Source organism: Chiloscyllium plagiosum, unplaced genomic scaffold (assembly GCF_037043375.1).
Source record: "Chiloscyllium plagiosum isolate Xiang-an unplaced genomic scaffold, Cpla_swu_hap1 HiC_scaffold_19, whole genome shotgun sequence".
Taxonomy (NCBI): domain Eukaryota; kingdom Metazoa; phylum Chordata; class Chondrichthyes; order Orectolobiformes; family Hemiscylliidae; genus Chiloscyllium; species Chiloscyllium plagiosum.
The window spans coordinates 20,365,242-20,378,909 of record NW_028270157.1 but is presented as its reverse complement, the minus strand read 5'-3'; the positions used below and the strand labels follow the sequence as shown (position 1 = coordinate 20,378,909).

Below are 13,668 nucleotides of genomic sequence, written 5' to 3'. Positions count from 1 at the left end.
AGTATAGGCTCACCTGGTGATATTTCTTTCCTTCTGTCAGTTATGTTTCAGTGGGTCATATTCTCACCTCAGATTCAGGGTTCTTAGTTTGAGTCCCAATCCAGATTTTGAGCACCCAAAGCAAAACTGATTCTGCAGTGTAAAAGGGAGTACTGTAGTGTTAGAGGTGATGCTCTATCTTGGTGTGGAAAATCCCGTGGCATTGTTTCTAAGCAGGTGAGAGGGTTATCCCTGAAGTCCTGGCTAATCAACTTCACAGAAATAGATTATCTCTTCATGATCAGATTACCATTTGTGGGAGCTTCCTTTGAGCAAATTGACTGTCACATTATCCACACAATGCATAATGACCATGCTTCACAAATATTTAATCGGCTGTAAGCGTGTGGGATGTCTATTGATCATGAAAGGATCTATATAAATGCAAGTCTTTTTCTGTTTGGTATTCAGATCCACAGGAGAGCTCGTGCTCTGAAAAAACTAGCAAAGCATCTTGATGAGAAAAAGATTACGTTATCCTCAAAATCTTTGGTGAATTACATCCTGCCATTTGCTACTTCAACACTGTTCAATGAGAACATGCTGAAGGTAAGAACTACGTTTATAAAACATTGGGACTTGAAGAAGCTGATTGGAACCTGGTCAGTCATGCTGCCGAGACCAAGGCGTAGTAATGTCACTAGTAATTCAGAGGACCAGGTTAATGTTTTGAGGACACTGGTTTGACGAACAGCTGGTAAGTGGGAACACCATCATCTGCAAGTTCCCCTCCAAGCCACTCACCATCCTGACTTGGAAATATCTCGCCATTCTTCAGTGTCACTGAGTCAAAAACCTGGAATTCCCTCCTAAACGGCATTGTATGTGTGTGTCAACACCAAATTGTCTGCAGTGTTTGACGAAGGCAATTCCTCATCACCTTCCTGAGAATGGTTAGGTATGGACAATAAATGCTTGCCCAGCCCAGCAATGCCACGTCATATGAATGAATTTATTATTTTTAAACATCTCTGTCTGATCCTTTTGGGAGGAACTAAGTCAATTCAAACTCCCTTCATTTAACCTTTTCAGCCCCATTGTTCTTATGATCATCTGGATCTAAATAAAGGGACCTGTGAGAGTATGAAGCGTGAATTGGTAAAGATAGATTGGGGCACCTAACTAAACAGATGGCTGGTGGGTAGGCACTGGTTCATATTTAAAGAATGTGTGTATGAACAATTGTTCATTCCTAACAAAATCAGAAGTTGCTGGAGAATTAATGTTTCTGGCTCAGTGACCCTTCTTCTGACCTGATGGTAGCTAGGAAAAAGTTGATATGTATGCCTAAATGATAGGTCCCAGAGAGAGAGAGAAAAACAGTCGGGCAGACAAAGAAATGGGTAATGGTCAGCCTGAGAGAATGACTAGCTGCTAATGAGGACCATTAGTCGCTGGCAGTAGGTTGTTTGTGTTAGCAGCCCATGTGATGACAAGGCCTGGTGTGTGGAAGTTGGGTTAAGGAAATGGGAGAAAGTGCTCAGGCCCTAAAATTATTATAGAGGAAAGTTGGGGCAACCATGAGTTACAAAAGGAATTGGGAATAATATTAGATTCAGAGAGGAGACATATAAAACACCCAGATAAAGCTCCAGACCTGAGGATGGAGAGCATTTAGAATTGAGGAAAAGAGAGTGAAACGTTTGATCAAAAAGGGGAAAATAGGCTTGAGGAGAATTTCAAGGAACATAGGAACTGACTATAAAAGCTGATATAAAAATGTGAAGAGAAAACATTAGTAAAGACAAGTGTAGGTCTCTTACAGTCACCCCTTATTGGAGAAATTATAAAGGTGAGCAAGGAAATGGTAGATAAATTGAGCACATACTTTGGTTCTGTCTTCACAAAAGAGTGCAGAAAAAACCTCCCAGAAATGTTTGGGCAGAGTTTAGTGAGAGGCATGTATTGAAGGAAATCAAGATTAATAAGGAAATGGTTCTGGGGAAATTAATGGGGTTGAAGGCTGACAAATTACCAGGGCCTGATAATCTACAGACTAGCGGGTCGGAAATGTAACCCCACTCTTTAAAAAGGGAGGAAGAGAGAAAACAGAATTGCGTTTCAGTTAGCCTAACATCGATAGTGGGGAAAGTGTTAGGTTCCTTTGTAAAAGACATGATAGCAGAACATTTGGAAAGCTTGAACTGGATTAGACAAAGCCAATATGAGTTTATGAAAGGCAAGTCATGCTCAACTAATCTACTGGAGGTTTTTTGAGGGTGTAACTCTGAATTGATCAGGGAAGCCCAGTGGTTGTGGTGTATTTGGATTTTCAGAAGGCTTTTGATAAAGTCCTTCATAAGTACTTAGAGAACATAGTTGAAACTCATAGGTTAGGGGATGATATATATTGACATAGATTGATAATTAGTTAACAGACAGAAACAGTGAGTGGGAATAAAGGGTCTTTTTCTGAGTGATAGGCATTCAGTGACTAATGGAGTACCACAAGAGTACTTGAGCCGCAGTTGTGCACAATATATGTCAATGACTTGGATAATGGAAACAATGCAACATTCCCAATGATGATGGCACAAAACTTGGTGAGATTGTGAGCTGTGAAGAGGATGGAAGGAGGCTTCAGTGCGTTTCAGACAAGTTGAGTTTGCAGGTGAACATGGGGCTGGACAGTCTAAATGTAGGGAAGATGTTTTCCCTGGCTGCGGAGTTTCGAACTGGGGACACAGTCTCAGGATAAAGGGTGTGCCATTTCAGACTGAGATGAGGAAAACTTTCCTGTGGAATTCTCTACCACTGAAGTTTGGAGGCCAGGTCACTGAATGAACATATTCAAGAAAGAGATCCATTTTTAGATTTTAAAGACATCACAGGGAATGGGAAGAAAATGGGAGCAGCATGCTGAATTGGATGATCAGCCATGATCATATAGAAAGGTGAAGCAAGCTCAAATGATCTTGCTTTAGTTTCTGTGTTCCTACATAAAATAAACAGGAGCAGGATTAGGTCATGTAGTTCATCAAGCTTGCTCCAGTGTTCAGAATGATCACGGCTGATCTGGTTATGGTCTCAACTTCACTTTCCTATTGTATCCTTTGTTGATTAAAAAACTATCCAACTCAGTCTTGAATGTATTCAGTGACTCATTCTTCACTAGCCTCCATGGAAGTGTATTCCACACAAACCCCTCTCAGAGAAACAGAGAGAAAACAAATCCCTTATTTTTAAACTGTGACCCTACTTCTAGACTTGGAAAAATCATTCTCAGTTTTCACTTTCTCAAGGCCCCTCAGAATGTTATATATTGCGATAAGATTATCTCTCATTCTTCTGAACTCCAAGGAGTATAGGCCAAATCTGCTTAATTGTTCTTCATAAGACAAGCCTTTTCATCCCAGGAATCAGCCTTCTCTGTGCTGCTTCCATTGGAGGTATGTCCCTCCTTAAGTATGGAGATCAAGAGTGTATACAGTATTCTATGTGTGGTCTCACCGATATCCTGTACAGTTGTAACAAGACTTCTTTGCTTTTGTACTCCACCCCTGGTGTTAAATTCCAGCAAAACTGCACTGCACACCTTTCAAGGCAGTGCCTCCTTCTCGAGCTCAGGTGCCCAGAATGGAATGCAGGCACTCCTGAGGTACAGGCAGAATGTGGTGCAAACACAGCAGCCATTGGCAAAGAGAGAAAAATACTGTTAACATTTCGGTTGAGTGAGCATTAATCAGAATGGGAAAGAAATTGGAGATGAGCATCAACAATCACAGAGCCAGAGGAAAGTGGGCTGGTTCCACTGGATGTGATTTGACTAGGGCTACATATAACTTCAGTGTAACTTTCAACTAAACGTGAATTGGCTTAAATGGGTTTGTTTCAATTTTGTTTTACTCTGCTCTGCTTATCTTTCCATGACATTCTCTAGTACGAGAACATGACCACGGCATCTGTGGAACTTGTTGGAGCTGCCTGCAAGCATCTCTCATGGTCACCATATATTTATTACCTTAAACGATATATTCACATTCTGCAGACTGGACAGATCAACCAGAAACTTGCAGTCAGGTGTGTATGTGGAATAGTGTGCAGTGATGGTTGTGCCAGCAAGCTAATGAATGATCGATTCTTCAATTAGAGTCATAGAGATATACAGCACGGAAACAGACCTTTTGGTCCAACTCGTCCATGCCGACCAGATATCCCAACCTAATCTGGTCCTGCCTGCCAGCACCCGGCCCATATCCCTCCAAACCCTTCCTATTCATATACCCAAACAGATGTCTTTTAAATGTTGCAATAAATACTTTTTTTTTCACAACACACCAGCTCTCACTCAATCTGAGGCTCATTCTTTTTAAAATAGTAATCAAGATCCCAAATCCTATCCAGAACAAAGCAGCCTATTGATAGTCCACCATGCTGTCTGTTTGCATCCTCCACAGTGGCAGCAGTGTGTATTGTCTACATGATATATTGTCGAAGCAGCTTTCTAGACAGCACCTTCCAAACCTGCACCCTCCACCATCTAGAAATGATGAGAATACCACTGTCTGCACATTCCCCTCCAAGCTATTCACTTGGAAATGTAACTCTTTTCCTTTGATGTCACTGGTTCAAAATTCTGGAACTTCCTTCCAACAGCACTGAGAGTGTCCTTACACCCCAAGGCCTGCAGCGGTTTAAGAAGACAGCTCACCACCACCTTATAATCCCTGCAGTGCAGAAAGAGGCCATTCAGCCCATCGAGTCTGCACCCACCCTTTGAAGAGCATCCCACTCAGAGACAACTGTTTGGAGGCCACTCCAGTCCTAAATGTTAGTCCATTCCAATGTTTTGCCAAAGACGTGTGACACTCTGAATTGAAATTCCATCAGTGCTCTACACTGCCCATAACTAAGGATGTTAAATCTTGATCATTTTCAGTTTAGCTTTTGAATCTTTAAAATATTGCTGTTCTTAGTCTTGTTTATTTGCTCTCCTACAGTTTGCTACTCTCAGTGTTGCAAGCCTTTCACTTTGACCCAGAGAGCCTACGGAAGGAGTTTGAAGCTGTTCAGGCAATTGAAAATGCAAGTACGTGCCTAAACTCTGCCTTTTAGGATGGAGTTCCTGCAAAGAGTACACGTGGTGCCACACTTGAGCTGCATATTGCACTATTGGACGAGCACATCCCCTTTCTGCTCTTATTACTCTGTCACATTCCATGCGAGTCGGCATGCATGTTTGTGTACCTGCAGGGAAAATCTCTCGTGGGCGAATGTAATCGATTGGTGGCTGGAACAGGGTACCCACCTAATTCACATTGAGGAGTGGGACTGTCGAACACTCAGCCATTCTTCAGCTAGTTGGTTGATAAGCAGAGCAGGGCAGGGCAGATCAGATGAAAATAAAGTACTTGCAGCACTAGCAGGAACAATAGACCTGGTCCACACTTCACTTGACTGCCCTGTCAGTGTAAGTTGTCATGAATGCTAGTTGTGATGATTCTGGGTGAAAGGTGATAAACTTCTCCGAACTGCAGCAAATGGCAGAACCTGGTCATTTCAACCCAAAGGGGTGACCGTGTGGTGCCTTGTTCACAACCAGTATTCAAAAAATTGTGCAAACGCCAGTGAAACTGGTAACTGTAATTCATGACCTTAAAATTATGTAATTTGTAAGCACAGTTTGCACTCAATTCTGCCTGGACTGCAATAGTATTTCGATGGAAATTAGGGTTGAAACTCCAAGCCATGCATAAAGAAGTTAATCTCAGTAATGCTGACCATGATACTACTAGACTTATAAAAACCTACTGAAACAAACCCACTGTCCTTACCTGGCCTGTCCTATATGGGACTGTATTCCGATCTGGGGATGAACAAGTCCCTCAGTTATATTCAAGAATGTGTTCCTGAGATCAGTTAGAGATGAGCAGATCCACAAAGAATCTTGCTAATGTAACTCAATGGTGCACAGAGTCCGTGATAAATCTCTGGAGGATATAAATGTGGCGATGAAATGGGCAGAGAAGTGACAGGTGAAGTTCAAAGCAGAGAAATGTGGAGTCACTCGTAGGTTGCTAGGAAGAACATGGAGAGAGAATATCAAATAAAGATTGCAACTCTGTAGCGAATGCAACCTGGGTGTAAATGGACAGAAGTCATTGAGGATAGGAGGACAGGTTGAAAGAGTGGTAAATGGTGTACACTATACCCTGGGTTTATTAATAGGGGTTAATGATGTACACTATACCCTGGGTTTATTAATGGTGGTTAATGATGCACATTATACCCTGGGTTTATTAATAGGGGTTAATGATGCACACTATACCCTGGGTTTATTAATAGGGGTTAATGATGCACATTATACCCTGGGTTTATTAATAGGGGTTAATGATGCACACTATACCCTAGGTTTATTAATAGGGGTTAATGATGCACTCTATGCCCTGCGTTTATTAATAGGGGTTAATGATGCACTCTATACCCTGGGTTTATTAATAGGGGTTAATGATGCACACTATACCCTGGGTTTATTAATAGGGGTTAATGATGCACACTATACCCTGGGTTTATTAATGGTTGTTAATGATGCACATTATACCCTGGGTTTATTAATAGGGGTTAATGATGCACACTATACCCTGGGTTTATTAATGGTGGTTAATGATGCACACTACACCCTGGGTTTATTAATAGGGGTTAATGATGCACACTATACCGTAGGTTTATTAATAGGGGTTAATGATGTACACTATACCCTGGGTTTATTAATGGTGGTTAATGATGCACACTATACCCTGGGTTTATTAATAGGGGTTAATGATGCACACTATACCCTAGGTTTATTAATAGGGGCTAATGATGTACACTATACCCTGGGTTTATTAATGGTGGTTAATGATGCACACTATACCCTGGGTTTATTAATAGGGGCTAATGATGCACACTATACCCTGGGTTTATTAATAGGGGTTAATGATGCACTCTATACCCTGCGTTTATTAATGGGGGTTAATGATGCACACTATACCCTAGGTTTATTAATAGGGGTTAATGATGTACACTATACCCTGGGTTTATTAATAGGGGCTAATGATGCACACTATACCCTAGGTTTATTAATAGGGGTTAATGATGTACACTATACCCTGGGTTTATTAATAGGGGTTAATGATGCACTCTATACCCTGGGTTTATTAATGGGGGTTAATGATGAACACTATGCCCTGGGTTTATTAATAGGGGTTAATGATGCACTCTATACCCTGCGTTTATTAATGGGGGTTAATGATGCACACTATACCCTAGGTTTATTAATAGGGGTTAATGATGCACACTATACCCTAGGTTTATTAATAGGGGTTAATGATGTACACTATACCCTGGGTTTATTAATAGGGGCTAATGATGCACACTATACCCTAGGTTTATTAATAGGGGTTAATGATGCACACTATACCGTAGGTTTATTAATAGGGGTTAATGATGTACACTATACCCTGGGTTTATTAATAGGGGCTAATGATGCACACTATACCCTAGGTTTATTAATAGAGGTTAATGATGTACACTATACCGTAGGTTTATTAATAGGGGTTAATGATGTACACTATACCCTGGGTTTATTAATAGGGGTTAATGATGCACACTATACCCTGGGTTTATTAATAGAGGCTAATGATGCACACTATACCCTGGGTTTATTAATAGGTGTTAATGATCCACACTATGCCCTGGGTTTATTAATAGGTGTTAATGATGCACACTACACCCTGGGTTTATTAATCGGGGTTAATGATGCACACTATGCCCTGAGTTTATTATTAGAGGTTAATGATGCACACTATACCCTGGGTTTATTAATAGGTGTTAATGATCCACACTATGCCCTGGGTTTATTAATAGGTGTTAATGATGCACACTACACCCTGGGTTTATTAATCGGGGTTAATGATGCACACTATGCCCTGGGTTTATTAATAGGGGTTAATGATGCACACGATACCCTGGGTTTATTAATAGGGGTTAATGATGTACACTATACCCTGGGTTTATTAATAGGGGTTAATGATGCACACTATACCCTGAGTTTATTAATAGAGTCTCAATATTGCCTCCTGGGATCTCCGCCACAAGCCTTCCTCCATCTTGACTGTTTCCTGTCACCTAATCAATTACCTCATCAAAACTCTCCAGCAGATTAGTTGAACACTGTTTTTCCTTAACAAATCCAGACTACGTTTCCTTAATTACCTTGAATTTGTCCATCTGACTCTAACTTTACTCCCAAATTATTGTTTCGAGATGCTCCCCCTTTCTCTTTGTCGGAACTTGGACTAGTTTTCCCTCACTGTTGCTACAACTGTGTGTGGCTGAGTCGATAGCAGAGATGGATTGAAAGTGAAAAAGATGAAGAGGGGCAAAGGTTTAGAAGAATGCGTTGATGGGATTGAATTAATCTGCGTGGGAGAAGGTTCATGTGGAAATAAACAACAGACAGATGGACAGAATGGCAGATCACTCTGATTTTGATTCATTGTGTTGTCTTGCAGTCCAGGTAATGCTGTTGTAGTTTTGTAAGCTGGTTGTTAAGTTGACCCGACAACCGCATAGGTTTTTTTTTGTTGACTGCACCCTTCAACCTGTGTTGACCATTGATAATCTCACTGTATCCAGTAGATATGGAGAAAGGAGATGAGGAAAATGTGGCTGAAGCCATGGAATTGGAAGGTGATGTCGATGAAGAGAAGGAAGAATCTGCAGAAACATTAAATGAAGGTAACACAGTGTGTGATGAAGGTACAATGGGAGAAGATGTCCCAGTGAAGCAGATGAAGAAGCCTGTGACCCCTGAACCCAAAAACAACAAGGAGCTGCAAAATCTGATTGAACACATCCAAATGACTGTCACCAACAGCATCCTGCCTAAGCTGCAGAAATGCTTAACTGCAAAGGTCTGTAGGTGAAACCCTCCGATAAACTTGCATTCTCTCACTCTTTACCCATCTCTACGTGTCACTGTCTAACTTTTCCCCTTTCTCACTTGTCTCTGTCCTTCTCCCCTCTCCTCATTCCAAGCCCCCTTTTCATCCCCTCTCTGTTTTCCCTAAACCTACCCTCACCCCTCTTCTCCTGTTGTCATTAATATCTCTCTTTCCCTGCTTTCTCTCCCCCCTCTACACTATCTATCTCATTCCCACTCATTCTTGCCCCTCTCCCTCGAGCCCCCTCCACCTAACTCCTCCATCACTCGAGTTTATTTCATTGTAAACAGGTGCAAAGAGATGAGCAACACAAGTTGGTGAGATCAAAAATAGTCAATGATGAGGAGTTGGTGCGTATTCCGCTGGCTTTTACGATGGTTAAACTGATGCAGACTCTTCCCAAGGAAACCATGGACTCCAATTTACCAAGGTATTGCAGTACAGCAGTGACTGAGAACCGTTGTATTCACTGTGGGATTACGAGGGGTCTTGTCTATTCAGTAAAGTGGTTATTTCTGCATTTTATGGGTTTGTTTTTCCTCTCTGTCTTGAGTCAGCCGTGTCTCAGTTGGTAGCGTTCTCACTTCTGATTCACAATGTTCAAGTCCTAGTCTGGGATTTGGGTGTAAACTCATCCCCTGACACTCCAGTGCAGTAGGTGCTGTGCTGTCAGAGGTACATCGTCAGATGACACGTGAAACTAAAACCTAGTCTAGCCCCTCAGTCAGATGTGAAGATCCTGTGGTACAATTTTGAATAAAACCTCAAGAACTATTCCCAAAGTCCTGACTATATTTACCCATGACCCGTTCACAAAAAAAACTGTTATAATACTTTTGTTTGTTAGAGCATATAGTGTGTAAATTGGCAGCTAATTTTTCCTATGCAATAGCAGTAACTAAGTCTCATTGACTGGAAAGGATATTGAAGCATCAGGAGGTCATGAAAGGAGCTACATTAACACACATCTTTCTTGTATCCTGTTCGCAGCATCCTCATCAAAGTCTGTATGCTGTTGAGAAACCAAGCGCAGGAGATCCGCGATGTTGCTCGCAACACCCTGACTAAAATCATTGAGACTCTGGGTCCAGAATACCTTCTGTATCTTCTCAAAGAGATGCAGTCAGCTTTAACCAAGGGCTATCAGGTAATTTGCTACAATTGAATGCCATTGAATATCAAGGCCAGGCAATGGTTATATTTTTTTCTTGGTGGAGATGGCCATTGCCTGGCATTAGTGTGGTGGGAATGTTACTTGCCACTTACATGCCCAATCCTGTGTGTTGTCCACTTACGTAGTATTTGTTTTTGCACTCCAAGGACAGGTCATTCAGGGTGACAACTCTATGCTGCTGTTTGTGCAACACATGAACCACTTCCAGACCTCTTCATCTCAACCTACTTCCATATTATTACTTTCATTTCTCCCTTATTTTTCTCTAGCTTGCCCTTAAATGTATCTGTCACCCAGCTCAACCACTCACTGTGACAGGTCAACATGTAAGAATCGACTGCCCAGATAATGTGGCAAGTTCAGTTTGTGGTTTTCCAAAGATTAACAGCAAAGTTTCCTTTTAATTGGGATGTACATGTTACTGGTGAGGCCAGCGATTAATACCTATCCCCAGTTGCTGTGGGGAAAGTGTTCTTGAGCTCTTAGTTTGAACCACTGTGATCTTTGGGGTGTAGGGACACCTACAGTACTGTTAAGGTTCCAGGATTATGACTCAGTGATGTCATTCCAAGTCAGAATGATGTATGATTTGCAGGGGAACTTGCAGATAGTGTTCCCATGTTTCTTCTGCCTTTGTCCTTCTATGTGGAAGAGATCGCTGCTTTGGAAGATGCTGAAAATGAAAAGAATTAGAATGATAAAATAGTAAATTTTGCTTGATATTACTAAACTTCTCACTTGTGTTGACTATTGCACGATAATGTGCTCCCAGTTCCAAAACGCTTCTGGTAGTTTCTGTTCACTGAGCCACCTCTTTATCACCTTGCTAGGTTCATGTTTTGACCTACACGGTCTATATGCTGTTGAAGAGTCTCGTACCCAGACTTAACAGCGGAGATTTGGACCCTTGTGTGGACATTCTCATTGAGGTAAGGGTTTACTGTCTGAAATGATTAATGATTTACAGATCCATTGTTTACAAAAGAAGGAAACAAAACCCATCCTTTTCACCCTCCGAATATCGGAAAGTGCTTTAGAAGCAGTGAAGCAATTCTTTTTGTTGTAATGTAGACAAAGAGCAGTAGCCAGTTTGTGCTCAATTGAGTTGCAACAATAATGTAATTAATGACTAGATCATCTCTTTTAGGTGTTGCTTGAGGAGTAGATATTTCACGAGGATGTAAGGAGGAGGGATTACCCTAGTGCTTATCGCAATAGATCATTTTATGTTTATTTGAGAACACATTGTGAGCCTCGATTTAACTCCCTGTGTGAAAATCGGTGGCAGTATAACCCTCCTTCAGAATTGCACTGAAGTCTCAGCTCGGATATTTTCTAAGCAACCTACTCAGATGTTATGACACAATGTTGGAGCATGTGAGACTTGAACCTGGGTCTCCTGGCTGAAAGGTATGGATGCTACCAACGTGCCACAAGAACCCTCTAAGTCTCAGCATTGATCGTGGCTCGAATATCTGGTCTGGGACTAGAACCATAATTTATTAACTGGGTGAAATGCTACCGACTGTACACCTCCTCCTTAAGAATCAGTCCTAATTATAACAAGTCTATTTTTATAAGATGACAGTGTTCAGTTCGTTATTCTGGTGCTGATTCTAAGCTCCATTACCCCTTTCCACCAATGTCCTTTGAATCTTGTTTCTTGAAATATTTATCTATTTCTTGGTGATGCTATTAATTAAAAATAATATTATACTGAATTGTAACAAACTTATCAGTGCAAAATAATTCTCTTTCTCTCTCTCTCTCTCTCTCTCTCTAGATTTTTAACCATGAACTGTTTGGTGAAATTGCAGAAGAGAAAGAAGTGAAAGGAATTATAAGCAAAGTGATGGAAGCGAGGTCAAGCAAGAGCTACGACTCCTATCAGATTCTGGCTCGGTTTGTGGGAAGGGCACAAGTTACTAAGCTGATCCTTCCACTTAAAGAGGTGAAGTCAATGCCCCATTCAGTAATACGTGCCATTAACTTTCAAGAAAGCTGACCACAAAGACCTAGCAATCTCTAAAGCACTTGTGTTCCCTTTTTCCTGGCACCATTCCGAATCTGCTGCCAAGTCAAGTAGATCTCCAGGTGTCCAACAACATTGAGGCAGGTTAAGCAGCCAATTGTAATGAAGGACTTTCACAGCAAACCAGCGAGTCCAAGCCACCAAAACCCCTTTTTATTTTAAAACAATTACAGATAGTGAAATAAATGATAGGGAGATCCATGTAGGATTAAAATGGCTAAAAGATTGTCAGTAAACATGTTAAACAGTTTTAATACTTCAAAAATATATGGATTTTTGTTGTCATAATGGAAGAATCTGACATTCAACAAATTTATAATGATATCTCAGGATCAGTAAAGATGTTTTAAATAATTATGAACTTAGTATGCAGTTTATTAAAACTGAAACAAGAAGCAAATTTTCAAGGGTTTTTTAAAAAAGTGAGACAGTTGGCTTAAGTGATGTTTAAGTGATTGCATACTGTGGGTCTTCAACAGCAACATCCTTACCCAGGCTGGCCGACATGTGGCTCCAGAACCGCAGGAATGTGGATGTTTCTTAACGGCCCTCAGAAATGTCTGAGAAAGACACTCCCTGTCAAGGCACTTAGGATTGGGTAACAGATGCTGCCAACTGATTTGCCAGTAGACCAAGAAAATTAGTTTCATAGATGATAAACATCTACAGCACAGAAGATGGCTATTAGCCCCATCTTGTCCTGGCCAGTCTACAAAGATCTATTAATTCCATTTACCAGTTCTTGCTCCAAAACCCTGGGGCCAATGGCAATGTAATTAAATATCTAAAAGGTAAAGTCATCATCATCCTATCAAACCATAGGGTTGCTCACTCATTAGAGGGAGAGACAACTGGGGAATGGTTTAATCTAAGAACTGGCAGAATTCAGGCAAGGGGAGAGGTTGAGAAGGAGGGTCTTTGTGGTAACCTCAGCCAGAGTGGGAATTGAACCCATGCTGTTCCAATCACTCTGCATCATAAACCTGCTGTCTAGCCAACCGAGCTAACCAACCCCTTGTAATTATCTAAATAGGGCACTCAACCACTTTTCCAGACAGTGATTTCCAAGTTACCACCAATTGGGTGAAAAGCTTGCTCCTCAGCTGTCCTCTTCACCTCTACCTCTTAACATAAATCTGTGCCCCAATGGTATTGGCCCCTCTATAAATAAAGAAAAAGCCTTCCTATCCACCCTCATAACCTTATTTGCCTCCATCAGATTCCCTCTCAACTTTTGCTTCTTCAAGGAAAACAGACACAGCCTATCCAGTCTTTCCTCATAACTCCAGCACTCCAGCGCAGGCAGCATTCCGAGAAATCTCCTGTGCAATGTCTAGTGCAATCAAGTCCTCTCTATAATGCAGTGACCAGAACTGCATGCAGTACTCCAGCAGTGACCTAATGCTGTACCTCCATGCTCTGATATTCTGTGCCTCAACTAATGAAGGCAAGTTTTCCAATTGTCCTCCATTGTTTTCTGTGTTCCTATGGAGCACGTG

The 13,668-nt window shown here is 41.3% G+C and overlaps 1 protein-coding gene across 3 annotated transcripts in view; it reads left to right on the top strand.

Annotated features, from left to right (window-relative positions):
• utp20 (UTP20 small subunit processome component) overlaps positions 1–13,668 on the top strand; it is a 114,907-nt gene that overhangs the window by 69,011 nt on the left and 32,228 nt on the right. For 2 of the 3 annotated variants that reach the window (XM_043709795.2, XM_043709793.2), the window contains exons 38-45: positions 451–588; positions 3,920–4,059; positions 4,980–5,068; positions 8,656–8,933; positions 9,254–9,393; positions 9,954–10,110; positions 10,968–11,066; positions 11,921–12,088. In XM_043709795.2, coding sequence (XP_043565730.2) covers positions 451–588; positions 3,920–4,059; positions 4,980–5,068; positions 8,656–8,933; positions 9,254–9,393; positions 9,954–10,110; positions 10,968–11,066; positions 11,921–12,088 — 1,209 coding nt within the window. The remainder of the gene's footprint in view (positions 1–450; positions 589–3,919; positions 4,060–4,979; positions 5,069–8,655; positions 8,934–9,253; positions 9,394–9,953; positions 10,111–10,967; positions 11,067–11,920; positions 12,089–13,668) is intronic. The other variant, XM_043709794.2, reaches the window with a different exon arrangement.